General features: G+C 41.8%; 1 protein-coding gene across 1 annotated transcript; it reads right to left on the bottom strand.

Moving 5' to 3' along the window:
- Positions 1 to 777: 777 nt before the first annotated feature.
- Positions 778 to 13,318, bottom strand: gmppb (GDP-mannose pyrophosphorylase B). Its single transcript, XM_029692855.1, has 9 exons — positions 13,138 to 13,318; positions 12,059 to 12,280; positions 9,565 to 9,645; positions 9,412 to 9,460; positions 8,089 to 8,231; positions 7,447 to 7,605; positions 5,757 to 5,963; positions 4,031 to 4,213; positions 778 to 2,791 (listed from the first exon to the last, which is right to left on the bottom strand). The coding sequence occupies exons 2-9, from the start codon at positions 12,185 to 12,187 to the stop codon at positions 2,660 to 2,662; spliced, it is 1,083 nt and encodes a 360-aa protein (XP_029548715.1). The 5' UTR covers positions 12,188 to 12,280; positions 13,138 to 13,318; the 3' UTR covers positions 778 to 2,659.
- Between the last annotated feature and the right edge of the window lie 4,343 nt (positions 13,319 to 17,661).

The following is a 17,661-nucleotide window of genomic DNA, read 5'->3' as shown; positions in this document are numbered from 1 at the left end:
GAGACATTTCCTGTACTGTTAAACCAAACTGCTTTATTTGGCCTTTTTTCACGGAAGAGCGGAAAGGGGTGATTCAGGCGTACGTAGCACAAACCCACGCGCTCAAGTTAAATTGCGGGGGACGAGAATGAGACAGTCAACCATACTCTGGGATGTGATATGAATAATGAATCATTTCCACCGTGTTTTTAAAAACAGATGTATGACGGAGCCAACTTTGCTTATACACCCAACAGAATATAAACATCGGTATGAAACAGGACACAATGTCCAGTAGAACTAGGTTTTTTTTTGTTGTTGGACAAAACAATATTTTTCTTAATTACTAGATCTACAGTCAATACTGAAATCACACATACTTCAGACAACATTAACTGAAATGGCACCTTATCCTTTAGTACACCGTTTATCATCAGAGCACTATGGGTCCCCTGGTCAAATTAAGGGCACTACATAGTGAATTGGTTGTTATTTCAGGAACAACCTTTGTAAATGTTTATCAAATACTGTCACCTATAGGCGAGGTTAAAAAAAACAACCTTCAAATGACATCACTTTGTGTTTTCTGAATAAATACTTTCCATTTAGAAACTAGGAAGTCATTTTCCATGGAACAAAATGTGCCGGACTTGCTTCAGCTGGCCAAAAGTGTTCTCATGCTTTTCGAATAATGGTAGAATCAATTTTCAGTTATTGATTGCTGTCGCAAGTCTCATTAATGACCCATTCACACAGAAAAGTAACCAGAGATACGTCAGCCGTAAAGTAGGCAAGGTAGAGATGTCTTTGAGAAACGCTTCTCATTTTTATTGATATTGTTCATCAATAAATCTCAAAACAATATTACATACATTAGACAATTGTGTGAAAGAAAAATGAGGGGGAAAAAAAAACAAAAAAACAAGTTGTTCAATTAATTAATTATATTAATATGATAAAACTACTTCATTAAAAGGAGTTCACTTCATTTGGACATCAGTAGTTACTGTTTGATTGATTGACAGGTCCACTGATAGCTTCCATGGTGATTGACACATCACAAATCGGTTAGACAAGGGAGACATTGAAGAACGATCTTTACATCAAACTAGTTGCAAAATTCCCCTGAGTTTTCTTCAAAATCCTGGCTGGATTTCCTGGCTATTCCCTTGTAATTCCAGGAATATTCCAAACAAGGATTTCTGGAAAAACCGGCAAATTTGGGGAAAGTTAATGGGAATATTCAAACCTACTGCTCACCTTTAGAAGAGAAAGATGTATATTTTACAATCTGGACGTTTAAATCTATATCTCAGTACTCTAGTGGTCTTGGGGGGGGGAAATACAAATCGGATCAGTCACTGACAAAACAATTCCTCTTAAAAAAGACAAGCAATAATATGTTTAGGCTTTGAATGAATGTCAAAAGTGCTTCCTTGATTCCTCACATCCTTTCCTTCTCAATATGTCAGAAACAAAGCAGGAGACAGGATGCGAAGAAGGACTTTTACGAGTATCCTTTGATTAGGAAATTAAAATGGAACGGCTCACAAAAGGGGGACAATTTCACAGACACTGTTGGGTCTAAACGATCAGCTTAACCAGAATCCTTAAGATCAAAACAAAAAAGTATTATTATATTCTATTGATCGATGACGATCCTAATCAAACCAACAGTAGAGTCAGTAGACTGGCAGCAGAAGAAGTTGGCATCAGAGCATAAACATCCCAAATGGCACCATATTCCTTATTTAGTGCACTACTGTCAACCAGAGCCCCCAGTCAAATGTAGTGTAGTAAATAGGGAATTGGGCCCTTAAGGCCCTGGTCAGAATTACACCATTGTATAGGGAATAGGGTGCCATTTCAGACACTGACTGTCTATCCATTTCTACCACCATATCGGCAGGTAGCCATCCCAGAATCAACCCAACCCAGACCAGACTCAACCCCTAAAACAGCCAGACCAGAATCAACCCAACCCAGACTCAACCCCAACCAGCCAGACAACCCCTAGTGTAAATATAAGAGGTTTGAATCAGGGTGGGTCAGCAATATGGCAGATATGGATCCTTTATTTATACAGGTTTGCCTCATTGAAAAACAAAAAGGTATTTTGCAAAAGAGAAGTGTTTAAAAACACCCCCTAACCCACCAGAAGGCAAGGTGATGCTACTATCATACTGCATGTACCTCCACTAACCAACTGATTCAGATCTACTTCAGAGTCTATGGTGGAAGAGCTAGGAATCGATTCACATCTATTTAAGAGTCTATGGTGGAGGAGCTAGGAATCGATTCACATCTATTTAAGAGTCTATGGTGGAGGAGCTAGGAATCGATTCACATCTATTTAAGAGTCTATGGTGGAGGAGCTAGGAATTGATTCAGATCTATTTAAGAGTCTATGGTGGAGGAGCTAGGAATTGATTCTAGACCAGGCCATAGTTAGCTAGTTGTCCTTGGTTTAAAATGTTAGCCCCCACTACCCAGACCCTAGCCTGGGTACCAGTCTGAGTCTGCCTTCATTCCACTCCTCCGTGCTAAAAACATAGAGCATATGACAGAGGAGAAGGAGTGGAATGTTAGCAGAATCGGACCGGTACCCAGTACTACTAGAACCCTTGAAGAGCTTGAGGCCCGGTTCTAATAAAGCCCAGGTGGCCTGTCTGTTGTAGAACTACATGATGATGCGTGGTTCAGGCACTGAGTCGGTGATGGACTTGTGAGGAAGCACGTTGGCTCCGTTGAGGTAGAGCTCATCGTTCACAATAACATCCTCCCCGAGGACTGTCACGTTCTCCATACGCACCTGAGAGAGACAGAGAGACAGAGAGACAGAGAGACAGAGAGACAGAGAGACAGAGAGACAGAGACAGAGACAGAGAGCGAGAGACAGAGAGTTAAAGAGTTAGATAAAAGCCCTAGGACACATACTGTAAACATGTGAAATGCAGACATTTATTCAAAAACGTTATTTGAAATGTTTGATCTGATGTGCGTTTGATGATTTTGGCTTGGCGTTTGGGACTAATGATTGCTCACAGACCTCGGTCACACACGGGACATTATGTGAAATACTTTCATTGAGGGAAAAGAGCACACAGTCAGGGACAGATACGATCACGACAGGGAGAAACCCAACAAATATCTTCAGTTTCACTGGATATTTTGCTTCTAGATCAAACAGACCTGAGTCACACAGACTGCATTTATACAGGCCCGCCCAGATTCAGCTCTTATACAAACGATTGGACAAAAAGATCAGAATTGGACTGCCTGTGTAAACGCAGCCATACTGTGTTTATGTGAAATATATTGAAGTATGACTTGGGAGTCTGCAGATTTTTGGGATAATTCCGTTGTGTCATATCCTGTGTACCAGACCAACTGAATCAAGCACACCAAGTATTTGTGATGTCACACCTCCATGTTACTCAGGCAGGGTGCGTTTCCATCAGCGGAGTCATGTTAATGGAGCAGTTAACAGTGTCCTCCACCACCCCCACAAAAATAACACATTCCATATCACAGCTATTCTATTAATATACACTACCGTTCAAAAGTTTGGGGTCACTTAGAAATGTCCTTGTTTTTGAAAGAAAAGCTAATATTTTTGTCCATTTAAAATAACAACAACAGCTACAAAAGTAATTTACAACATTAACAATGCCTACACTTTATTTCTGATCAATTTGTTGTTATTTTAAATGGACAAAAATATTTGCTTTTCTTTCAAAAACAAGAACATTTCTAAGTGACACATTTACTCATCAAGGTCTTTTTTTTTTTACATCAGCAGATGTCACAAAATGTGTCACAGTAAGCTGAGTATAGTCTAGAGCGTGGGAGTGACTGTGTGAGTGAGCGTGTTGCTTGGGGAAACCACGCGTGTGTGCGTGAAGATTGAGTCTAGTTAATGAAGGAGTAAACAGCCGTCTACTCCTCTTCAAATAATATCTCTGTGGTATTATTACACAGATATAACTATATTCAACAGGCTCTAACCAACCACTGTGTGTGTGTGTGTGTCTCTCTCCTCTCTACTCACCCACTGTCCTACGGAGGAGCTCCACCCTACGATGCAGGACTCGAGCCAAGAGTGTGATCTGACCCTTGACCCCTTCAGTACCGTACACCTTTTTATCCTGACCCCGTCCTCCAGCACCACCCCAGCCCCGATGGTCACGTTGGGCCCGATGGTGCAGTTCTCCCCTATCTGGGCAGTAGGGTCCTGGACCAGAACACAGAGCAATGACAGGTTAGAATATGGCATGTATTCATAAAGCTGATCTAGGATCAGGTCCATCCTGTCCATATTATTAGGTTAGAATATGGCATGTATTCCTAAAGCTGATCTTGGATCAGGTCCATCCTGTCCATATTATTAGGTTAGAATATGGCATGTATTCATAAAGCTGATCTTGGATCAGGTCCATCCTGTCCATATTATTAGGTTAGAATATGGCATGTATTCATAAAGCTGATCTAGGATCAGGTCCATCCTGTCCATATAATTGTATTCATTATGGATCTAAAGGCTAAACTGATCCTCGATCAGCACACCGACGACAATGAGGCCTGTTTATATCAGATCTTCTGACGAGGCTCCCTCTGGTGGGATGTGTCTGTAACTGCAGGGACATAACACGTGTAACTTATTTATACAGTAATTGATGGAATGGACTAAAATCCTACACCAGTGAATTGTCTATATTTTGTGGCTTAGTCCAGAAACACCACCAAGCCAATCAGAGGGCAGCTAAATGGAGGAGCCACCACCAAGCCAACCAGAGGGCAGCTAAATGGAGTAAACACCACCAAGCCAACCAGAAGGCAGCTAAATGGAGGAGCCACCACCCCCAAGCCAACCAGAGGGCAGCTAAATGGAGGAGCCACCACCCCCAAGCCAACCAGAGGGCAGCTAAATGGAGGAAACACCACCAAGCCAACCAGAGGGCAGCTAAATGGAGGAAACACCACCAAGCCAACCAGAGGGCAGCTAAATGGAGGAAACACCACCAAGCCAACCAGAGGGCAGCTAAATGGAGGAAATACCACCAAGCCAACCAGAGGGCAGCTAAATGGAGGAGCCACCACCAAGCCAACCAGAGGGCAGCTAAATGGAGGAAACACCACCAAGCCAACCAGAGGGCAGATAAATGGAGTAAACACCACCAAGCCAACCAGAGGGCAGCTAAATGGAGGAGCCACCACCAAGCCAACCAGAGGGCAGCTAAATGGAGGAGCCACCACCAAGCCAATCAGAGGGCAGCTAAATGGAGGAGCCACCACCACCAAGCCAATCAGAGGGCAGCTAAATGGAGGAGCCACCACCACCAAGCCAATCAGAGGGCAGCTAAATGGAGGAGCCACCACCAAGCCAACCAGAGGGCAGCTAAATGGAGGAGCCACCACCAAGCAAACCAGAGGGCAGCTAAATGGAGGAGCCACCACCAAGCCAACCAGAGGGCAGCCAAATGGAGGAGCCACCACCCCCAAGCCAATCAGAGGGCAGCTAAATGGAGGAGCCACCACCCCCAAGTCAATCAGAGGGCAGCTAAATGGAGGAGCCACCACCAAGCCAACCAGAGGGCAGCTAAATGGAGGAGCCACCACCAAACCAATCAGAAGGCAGCTAAATGGAGCCACCACCACCAAGCCAATCAGAGGGCAGCTAAATGGTTAAACACCATCATACTACTACAACGTTCTGTCAGATCTGCCTGTCTTGTTGAACGGAGATATATGATCCAGTGTCAGACTGGTTAACTCACCACCAATACGTTACCCAGGAACCCAGGCCCAGTCTTCAGTCTGTCAGGTGCGTGTTGTCTTACAGACTGCAGGTACATACACATCCCTGTCAGGAAGTCCTTAGGCTGACCAATGTCCATCCAGAACCCTTGTAGCTCCATGGCGTAGAGATGGTTCTCCTCAGCCATGAATGGGAAGATCTCTTTCTCAATAGAGGTGGGTTTCAGCTAGAAGAATACAATGTACACCGAGTGTAAAAAAAACAACAACAAACACCTGCTTTATCCATGACATAAACTGACCAGATGAATCCAGATGATAGTTATGGTCCCTTACTGATGTCCCGTATTGATGTCAAAGAAGGATTTTTAAGACTTGAGACATGGATTGTGTATGTGTGCCATTCCGATGGTGAAGGGGCAAAACAAAAGATTTAAGTGCCTTTGAACAGGATATGGTAGTAGGTGCCAGGCGCACCGGTTTGAGTGTTTCACGAACTGCAACACTGCTGGGATCTTTACGCTAAACAGTCTCCCATGTGTATCAAGAACGGTCCATCACCCAAAGGACATCCAGCCAACTGGACACAACTGTGGGAAGCATTGGAGTCAACATGGGCCAGCATCCCTGTGGAACGGCTTTCGACACCTTGTAGAGTCCATGCCGCAACGAATCGAGGCGTTCCTAATGTCTTGTACACACAGTGTACATGCCACAATCCACTTCAGCACACCATTTTATCCAACGTGACTTACAGTATCGTAAACACACCCCATTCCATACAAATGTGCGCAACTGCGACATTCAAATGAGGCTGCAAGGAAAACTAATGGGACTGTAGCGACTGTGTTGACTTCAAAATCTGGGGTGTGAACTACGTTTCTATTCAAGCGTTGATCGACATGGTAATGGCTCTATAGTATTGGAGAAAAGTTGAAAAAAAAAACTGCCCTTCCGTTATATCATGACGTGTCGTAACGTACAGCACGCATAAAGCAACTATTTCTATATTACAATCTCTCTCCACCAGGTGTAGCACTTCTCTCATCGTTTAAAAACAAGAAATGGACAGTGACGGGGGTAAGGGGGGGGGGGTACCTAGTCATTTTTTGCGTCGTCACTGCAAGCATCATGACTCTCAAAAGCCGCTGTTTACTTCTGAAGATCACTTTAGCTCCGCCCTAAAAACCCGATTCAAATTCGACGCAAACCTTCAAATAGGTATGTAATGACACATTATATAAACTCTTTATAGTGTTTCATTTACACTTTAGAGGCGAGTTGGACAGATCGGGTGGGAAAAAGCAGTTTTGCCACATGACATCTCTCCTCCTCACTATCACGCATTAGTTTCGCTTCCCCACCCGCCATTTTTAAAAAGACCCGACGGAGCTCATTGCCTTCTTGAATCATGCAGAAACGGGCAGCGTGGAGCACATGTCATTGATTCTATTGGAAAGGGGAGAAATTGTGCTTTACAATGGTATTGACATTATAGTTGATCTGGAAGCGCTAAAATAAGGTCAATTGTACGGACCAAGGCGATGTACAAAAGTGAGTGAGTTTACATTACATTGAGTGGACACATTTTCAGAACAAATCGGTTGAAGGTTTATAAAATAGGATCCATGAAAGAAACGGTTTGTTTACTAGCTGTGTTGAAACAATCATATTATGTGATAAATGAAGAGGTTTGACATCTGCACGAACCTTGATCCTCTTGAGCATGGATGGACTGAAGACGTACATCCCAGCGTTGATCTTGTTGGAGACGAACACCTGGGGTTTCTCCACGAATCGGTGGATGCGTCCGCTCTCTGCCTCGTACATCACCACGCCATATTTCGACGGCTCCTCTACCTTCGTCACCTAGGAACAGACACCAGCAATTGTTTGAGATTGGTGACTACATTGCAGTCTAATCACCTTGCATCACCAATAACTCATTAGAGGTCTTGTCTCGCTCAAGCTGATCCCCTGAAACAGTTTGACAGTGTTGATTGGCCTGCTCTTACAGCAAGGGTCCCTTGCCTTTAAACACTCCTGATAGGTTAATAAGCAACGTGGTAGTATTTCCACCTTGCCGTCTGATAGGCTGGGTGGTATTTTTCACATTTGCATTTTAGTCATTTAGCAGACGCTCTTATCCAGAGCGACTTACAGTAGTGAATGCATATATTTCATACATTTTTTTCTCGTACTGGTCCCTCGTGGGAATCGAACCCACAACCCTGGCGTTGCAAACACCATGCTCTACCAACTGAGCCACACGGGACCCAGCCAATCCTCTCAGATCTACAGGAGTATCTAGGGTGTAGGAGCTACAGAGCCAACGTTAACAGTTTCACTCACCACAATGGTTCCCTCTCTGCCGTGGTGCTTGTGGAACTTTAACATGTCCTCGAAGGGGAAGTCACAGATTACGTCACTGTTGAGGACGAAGAATGGCTCATCGTTGTCCGTTAGCAGCTCTCTGGCCAGAGCAAGAGGACCGGCTGGGGGGGAGGGGACAAGGAAAACACACGCTCTGGGTGAACAATTCTATTAAACTTTTAAATGTACATAAGGATAAAGGACATACAAAAACTGGAGGTGAACAGCTCAATTCTATTCAATCATCTTGATTTTTATGCCAATGAAAGGATCTATTGCTGCTGGGTTGAAAATGGCCATATTTATATATTTATTTAACTAGGCAAGTCAGTTAAGAACAAATTCTTATTTACAATGACGGCCTACCCCGGACGACGCTGGGCCAATTGCGCGCCGCCCTATGGGGACTCCCAATCACGGCCGAATGTGATACAGCCTGGATTCGAACCAGGGACTCTTGCACTGAGATGCAGTGCCTTAGACCGCTGCGCCACTCGGGAGCTCAGAATTGCAACATTTACCTGGAGATACCTCTCCACATAGCACTACTGGATGATCGGAAAAATCAAGTCAATTGATCAATAATATAATAATTATTTTAGCAAAAAAGGTTTATTTTTAATTTATAATCTGTAGAAATTATGAGAATAGAAAGGTTCAGAACTTGTGAAACATCACAGCACAGTTGAAAAATATATGGCAAACAGAAATCCAATATGGATGGTGTTCTGAGATAGATGGGAGGGAGTTGAATGGAGCTGAATGTTGGGAACAAGTAATAACAACAAGATAGCGCATGTAAAACATATACGTTTTATGGACGCACTATTGGTTCAAAACTCTTGTGAAAGAAATAGATAGGAGAGGTTGAGGTTAGAGGAAGGACAGGAGTAAAAAAAATAAAAAATAAGAATAATAAAACTATTGTGAAATAGACTGGGCCCATAAAATGTATAAGCAGGAAGTAGAAGCCTAAACCACTAGTTAACTCCAATTAGGGGAGGTAGGGTTAGAAAGTAATATATATATATATATATATGAAAATGTATATATTTATATATGCAAAAAAATGTATGGGGGATTGGAAGTGTGGCAGACAATTATATTGATGGAAGCTACAATCTATCTGCAATATTAAAGCTGATCTACCCCTCCAAAAAAAGATTAAAATAAGGCACCGCGCCGACAGCAAGCCACCGGCCCTGTACTACGCACACCGACAAATGATCTGGTGAGATTTCTCCCCAACTTGTAGGAGTAGACTAATGACTGTACACGCCCCAGTTGATCAGCAGGTCGTACCTGTTCCAAGCGGTTCCTTCTCATGTGACAGGGAGATTCTAATACCAAGCTGTAAAACAGAAACAGGTCATGCGTCAAGTGCTTAGTAATTTGTTTAGACAAAAAGCTCAAATACAAAACAATACATACATTGACAATAGGAAAAAGCCTTACCCTCTCTTCCTGAACCCTCATCTCTCGCTCCAACAGATCAGACATGTAACTTACAGCCAGTATCACATGGTTAACTCCAGCCTGTCGACAGTCAGACACAAAATAAACAACATACACTTTACTTTCCTGGATACAAAACGTTTCATTATGCCGAGTGTACAGCAAGGAATAAGAAGGCCTACTCTGTGTACACTGTACTGGAGTAGGTAGGTATGGCCATTTACACTGTACTGGAGTAGGTAGTTGAAGTCGGAAGTTTACACACACACACACACACACACACACACCTTAGCCAAATACATTTAAACTCAGTTTTGCACAATTCCTGACATTTAATCCTAGTAAAAATTCCCTGTTTTAGGTCAGTTAGGATGACCACTTTATTTTAAGATGTCAGAATAATAGTAGAGAGAATGATTTATTTCAGCTTTTATTTATTTCATCACATTCCCAGTGGGTCAGAAGTTTACATGCTACCAAATTGTAATTGAGTGTATTGCCTTTAAATTGTTTAACTTGGGTCAAATGTTTTGGGTAGCCTTCCACAAGCTTCCCACAATAAGTTGGGTGAATTTTGGCCCATTCCTCCTGACAGAGCTGGTGTAACTGAGTCAGGTTTGTTGGCCTCCTTGCTCTCACACGCTTTTTCAGTTCTGCCCACAAATTGTTTCTATAGGATTGAGGTCAGGGCTTTGTGATGGCCACTCCAATACCTTGTGTGGCAGACCAGGGGGTTTGGTCAAGACGTTTACCCATATCAGACACGGACAGAGAAGGATTAGCTCAGATTCAAGGGTGTTTATTTAAATAATAGATCAAAAAGAAAAGGATAGGTCTCCCCTATGAGACCCTCTCCAGGATGACGTCTTCTGGTATTCCGTGTCTGGCTGTATCCTGTCAGGAACAAAACTGAACTCCCTCTTCTTACCTCTGCAACCATCAACAATACCACAGGAGTCCTTTCTTCCCCCATTCCTCCTCTGTGCTGCAGCTTTATGGGCCTTGCACAGCTGGTGAGCAATCTGCCCTTGATTACTCACCAGCTCCCAATCAGCCCCAATTAGTCCTGGCTAGAGAGCCTGTCGAGACCTGGCACGTCCAGCAGATGGAGCCTTCGCCTCGTGATGTATACTCCGTCTGTTACCAGGCCTCAACGAGTCTCCCCCTGATGGCTGACCTGCTGTACGCCACACTTGACATTGTTGCCCTTAAGCCATTTTGCCGCAACTTTGTAAACATGCTTAAGGTCATTGTCCATTTGGAAGACCCATTTGCGACCAAGTTTTAACATCCTGACTGATGTCTTGAGATGTTGCTTCAATATATCCACAATTTCCCTACCTCATGATGCCATCTATTTTGTGTAGTGCACCAGTCCCTCCTGCAGCAAAGCACCCCCCAAACATGATGCTGCCACCCCCGTCCTTCACGGTTGGGATGGTGTTCTTTGGCTTGCAAGCCTCCCCCTTTTTCCTTCAAACATAACAATGGTCATTAAGGCCAAACAGTTCTATATTTGTTTCATCAGACCAGAGGACATTTCTCCAAAAAGTACAATCTTTGTCCCCATGTGCAGTTGTAAACCGTAGTCTGGCTGTTTTATGGCGGTTTTGGAGCAGTGACTTCTTCCTTGCTGAGTGGCCTTTCAGGTTATGTCGATATAAGACTCATTTTACTGTGGATATAGATACTTTTGTACCTGCTTCCTCCAGCATCTTCACAAGGTCCTTTGCGGTTGTTTTGGGATTGATTTGCACTTTTTGCACCAAAGTACATTCATCTCTAGGAGACAGAACGCATCTCCTTCCTGAGTGGTATGACGGCTGCGTGGTCCCATGGTGTTTATACTTGCATAATATTGTTTGTACAGATGAACGTGGTACCTTCAGGTGTTTGGAAATTGCTCCCAACGATAAACCAGACTTGTGGAGGTCTGCAATTTTTTCCTGAGGTCTTGGCTGATTTCTTTTGATTTTCCCATGATGTCAAGCAAAGAGGCACTGAGTTTGAAGGTAGGCCTTGAAATACATCCACAGGTACACCTCCAATTGACTCAAATGATGTCAATTAGTCTATCAGAAGCTTCTAAAGCCATGACATTATTTTCTGGAATTTTCCAAGCTGTTTAAAGGCACAGTCAACTTAGTGTATGTAAACTTCTGACCCACTGGAATTGTGATACAGTGAATGATAAGTGAAATAATCTGTCTGTAAACAATTGTTGGAAAAATGACTTGTGTCATGCACAAAGTAAGCTAACCGACTTGCCAAAACTATAGTTTGTTAACAAGAAATTTGTGGAGTGGTTGAAAAATTAGCTTTAATGACTCCAACCTAAGTGTATGTAAACTTCCGACTTCAACTGTAGATACAGCCATTTACACTGTACTGGAGTAGGTAGGTACAGTCACAATACATGTGAATGTTACAGTAAATAGATTACACATCAATGATGAATGAATATTCACAATGACACGTTTTAAGAGGCACTAACCTTGACCAGGGCTTCAACTTGATGCAGAAGGATGGGCTTGTTGGCAAACTCTACTAGTGGTTTAGGGACACTGAGGGTTAAAGGTCTGAGTCTAGTCCCATAGCCACCAACTAGGATCAGAGCTTTCATCTTGGCCCAGTACGAGATGGGGTCATCAATGGGTTAGAGAGATCAGGGTGGCAGTGAGCATCAAGTCCTGGGAGATTCAGGTTATAGTGGTGCCTTGATACAATAAATCAAAACATGTGACATGAGTGAATCATCCTTTACTGTACAAGAACAGTCATACACATGCAACATTGGATTCAGAGGTGTAGCTGTAAAGAAGTGTGTTCAGAGACAATTGCTGTTTAGATTGAAATGTAATGACTAAACCGTGGCTGAAAATGTGTAATCTTTGGTTTACCCCTTAAAAGTTGTTAATATTTATAACAGTCTAGTTGAGGAAGTGTTGACAGTGTCATGGGCGGTCACCCTCATTCACTCCCCTAGTTTAGCGATTGCCCTTGATGGTACAATGTAAATAACCTTACAACATACTAGAAACCACGTATTGTTCCTGAATACACCCCAGCCAGCTAACTACGTGCACCTTTATAGGAGTTAGTTAGTTCTGCCTTCCTCAGTCCTAGTAGCAAGCTAGCTGATTAGCTAACTAACTGTCTGTCTAGACAAATACACCGTGATAACAAAGATGTTCAGCTGATATGAGTAAACAATCACAGTGATTAACTCACAGGAAGATTATTTTGTTAACTACCTAAGTTAGATAGTTAAGTTAGCTAGCTAACCAAGACACGACGCTATCGAAGATAGCTAAATGAATGAAATATGAAACCAGCGAATGAAATAACCGTCAAACATTTTTGCTGGAGAGTTCAGGCACTTCAAAACGATCTCTTTGAAAAGAAAGAAAACTATAAATAAACTCTAAATCTCTATCTAATCAAACTTCCGACATCTACCTAGCTAACGTACAGTAAGTAGCTCCCTAGGTAACAATCGTTAACGTTAGTCGGCTAGCTAGCTGGATGGTAGCTAAATCAACAACAAAGTACAAAAGTGCAAACAAAACTCACTCAAAAAAAAGTTAATAAATCCTTTCCCAAAGCGTCAAGAAATAGCTCGAACTGACCATGTGTCTATATGACACGTAACCACTAAAACAACATGTAAAACGGGTTTTAAATCGTTGAATGACAAGACAAGAAACACTTCAAAACCTGTCCGGCTGGGCGGATCTGGACCACAATGCATTTCGGCTACAACTCGGGACGTAAAAAAAAGAGACGTTGGAATAAAATACGTCCTTCACATTTCCCATTGTGGCTAAAAAAAAAACATAATTGTGGATATAATATGAATTTATTTAAGACTATATGAGTGCATAGTATTATCAGGATCTGTAAACATGCATTTTATTAGAAACCATAGCCGATAATACAACGTCTCAAATCCTTGTTTTCTTTTGGCCGCGCCTCTCCTGTTATTTGTTTCCTGACCAATCAGAGAAAAACAACGTGGCTAGGAAGTGCTGTCAAAATGGCATATATATATATAGTTGTGTGTTACAATATTGTTTATATAAGGGAATGGACATGAAAACTAACATCGAAAAACTGGAAAACGTAAAATTGCCCACAATATGAGAGTAAACGACAGTGATTGAGAACCCCGAAAATAAGTGCTCAACTGTCTGAGGAATCATACTGGGCGCGTTGTGAGGGTTAACAGAGAGGAAGAGGAAGAGAGAGACCCGACTCTCCCTCCAGCATTTTGGGGTTCCCAATCACTGTCGTTTACTCTCATACTGTGGGCAATTTTACGTTTTCCAGTTTTTCGATGTTAGTTTTCATGTCCATTCCCTTATATAAACAATATTGTAACACACAACTATATATATATAAATAAAGTGCCATTTTTGCAGCACTTCCGATCCCCGTTGTTTTTCTCTGATTGGTCAAGAAACAGAGTTTCGCCCACCCAGCGAGTTTTTAGCCCACAATGCCGCTTTGTGGACTTTACAACTCTCATTCATAGAGTGGAGAGACGTGTAACTTGTCAGTATAGAGCCCCACAGTGGAAGTGTCATAATACCCATAAAACCTGGCGGTCAAACAGGGAAATATTTCCATTGTTTTTCCACCATACATTTTTCACATAGGGGACCCTTAAAATATGGGCTGTGTTTTGTGTAGGTTTACTCTGGCGTGACGTTTTGATAACCGTATACATTTCACTCGGACAAAGTATTTTATCAATATATACGGCTCTATTTACGCTCAGATTCAAAAATTATAATTAATATCAAAGTAGACATGCAAGACTACAAATCCCTGCAAGCTCCTGCACATCCTCTCTAGCTGACACCTTTGCTAACAGGTATCGTGTAAATGTGAAACTTGCCCAAGACAGTTTACAGAATTGTCAATAAGAAATGTATCCAATTTATTCATTAGTAAATGTAGTTTACATTAGATCATTAATCCAAAGATTCTTACCTTTGCCTCAATTCGGCAGGGTCATCCAGAGCGTCATCCATTTGCATTTCTTTATGATAGCAACATTACCAGCTAATTAGCATTTCATTTTTGGGGGATAAGTACAGACGAATATATTTATAAGTGATCTTGTCCTCGAGAGATTTACACCGTTATCAAAACGTCTATACAAAACACATCCCTTATTTGAAGTGTTTCTGAAATCCCCTATGGGAAAAATTAATGGTGGACAAATGATTGGAACCAGTTCCCTGTTTGACTGCTTGGTTTTATGGTTATTATCTTTGGTGGTAATAGAGCTCCCCAGCTTGTAGTCCTAAAACCCGGGAAATTAGTTACCTCTGGTTTGTTCAGCCATTCATATGGCAAACATTTATGATGAAAGAATATAGTTTTGGGATAAGGTATGAGGTTAACACAGGCTCAGGTGATCTTATACGTTTTGTTTCTATGAGGTAATATCAGTCAGTTAACATGACCTTTATGAATAATGAAACATTTATGTGCTTTTTTAAAAATGAAATAAATGCTTCAAAATTCACAAAAAGTGACGTTAGCTGATGAAGATTAACTCATAGAACAAAAAGTACAAGATCTCCCAAGCCTGTGTTAACCACAGACCATAATATCAGTGTTTATCCAAAAAGCCATTCATTTCTACATAGGTTTTGTCCAATGAACCATGGCGGAGTTGGTGCCTACGAAAAGACCTCATTATTATTTCTCTCTATGGTGCTTTCAAGAAAACCGTGATCGGAAAGTTAGTTCCCAGGTGTCTTGTGTGGCTCAGTTGGTAGAGCATGGTGTTTGCAACGCCAGGGTTGTGGGTTTGATTCCCACGGGGGACCAGTACGGAGAAAAAAAAAAATGTATGAAATGTATGCATTCACTACTGTAAGTCGCTCTGGATAAGAGCGTCTGATAAATGACTAAAATGTAAAATGTCTTGAACGCACTGAAGTTGGAAGTCAGAGAGTTCCGACGTGCCAGTTGCTTTGAATGCGGCATAAGTCTTAAAACTTCTTCGGGATTGGTGTCCCTTTCACGGGATGGTTGAGCTAACATAGGCTAATGCGATTAGCATGAGGTTGTAAGTAACAAGACATTTTCCCAGGACATAGACATATCTGATATTGGTAGAAAGTTTAAATTCTTGTTAATCAAACTGCACTGTCCAATTTGCAATAACTATTACAGTGCAAGAATACCATGCTATTGTTTGAGGAGAGTGCACAATTTTGAACATGAAAAGTTATTAATAAACAAATGAGGCACATTTGGGCAGTCTTGATACATTTTGAACAGAAATGCAATGGGTCATTGGATCAGTCTAAAACTTTGCACATACACTAATGCCAACTAGTGGCCAACATCTAAATTGCACCTGAGCTGGAGTAATACATTATGGCCTTTCTCTTGCATTTCAAAGATGGTTAAAAAAAAATACAAAAGAAAGTTTTTTTTTTTCTTTGTATTATCTTTTACCAGATTTATTGTGTTATATTCTACTACATTCCTTTCACATTTCCACAAACTTCAAAGTGTTTCCCTCCAAATGGTACCAAGGATATGCATATCCTTGCTTCAGGGCCTGAGGTACAGGCAGTTAGATTTGGGTATGTAATTTTAGGTGAAAATGTCATTCTTAAGAGGAGTGAAGTCAAGGGAGGTGCATCTGCGACAGCCGAAAGTCGGACACTAATGTGGTTTTCCGACATCAAGGATCAGATCAACATGGCAGTGTTTATGCAAGTTTTTATTTATAATGTTGAAATAACTACCTGGCCTGATGACTCCTTGCTGTCCCCAGTCCACCTGGCCGTGCTGCTGCTCCAGTTTCAACTGTTCTGCCTGCGGCAATGGAACCCTGACCTGTTCACCGGACGTGCTACCTGTCCCAGACCTGCTGTTTTCAACTCTCTAGAGAGCAGGAGCGGTAGAGATACTCTCAATGATCGGCTATGAAAAGCCAACTGACATTTACTCCGGAGGTGCTGACCTGTTGCACCCTCGACGACCACTGTGATTATTATTATTTGACCCTGCTGGTCATCTATGAACATTTGAACATCTTGGCCATGTTCTGTTATAATCTCCACCCGGCACAGCCAGAAGAGGACTGGCCACCCCTCATAGCCTGGTTCCTCTAGGTTTCTTCCTAGGTTCTGGCTTTTCTAGGGAGTTTTCCTAGCCACCGTGCTTCTCCACCTGCATTGTTTGGGGTTTTAAGCTGGGTTTCTGTACAGCACTTTGAGATATCAGCTGATGTAAGAAGGGCTTTATAAATAAATTTGATTGAAATAAACATGTTTCCAACCACCATATCACATCCTCACAACTGAAATCATATGTGTGTGGATTACACAATCAATTAGTGAGAGAGAGCCTCAAATTTCCCATTTGTTTGTATATCCACTGCTAGCTAACATGAATACAAAGTTTGTTCCCGTTTCAGTCATGTCTTTGGTCACCGTTGCGTGGGTCAAACAAAAACAACCTAATGATTGGTTGACAATAGAACCTCCCACAATCCAGGCGATGGCTTCAGGATGAAGTTGGTGAAGAGCAACTGCAGAAACTTGCAGTCGACTTTTGTAAAATTCATGCAGTCTACAATTTTTATCCTCATAAAGCAAAACACTTTGAAATCAAATCAAATTTTATTTTTCACATATGCCGAATACAACAGGTGTTGTGTTACCGTGAAATGCTTACTTACAAGACCTTAACCAACAATGCAGTTAAGAAAAATAAGAGTTAAAATAATATTTACTTTTTTAAACTTTAGTTTTTTAAGTAACACAATAAAATAATAACGAGGCTATATATATATATATATATATATATATATATATATATATATATACACACACACACATACATACACAGGGGGAAGTGATCAGCTTGAACGCGCCCACTGACTTATGGAAAAACAAGATAAAAATCATGATTTCCGAGTTGCCAGATGTTATGAACTAGGTGGTGGGCCGTGGCAAGCAATCTGGTTTTGTTTTCGAGATGATCGATCTCTGTCGAGGGAGGAGCAGGTTTTTAAATAGTATGTATTTATTTATTTTGAACACATTTCTGTTTGTTGGCAAT

This window comes from Salmo trutta, chromosome 16 (assembly GCF_901001165.1).
Source record: "Salmo trutta chromosome 16, fSalTru1.1, whole genome shotgun sequence".
NCBI lineage: Eukaryota > Metazoa > Chordata > Actinopteri > Salmoniformes > Salmonidae > Salmo > Salmo trutta.
The sequence above is the reverse complement of the archived record's forward strand: the minus strand, read 5'-3'. Positions and strand labels throughout refer to the sequence as shown.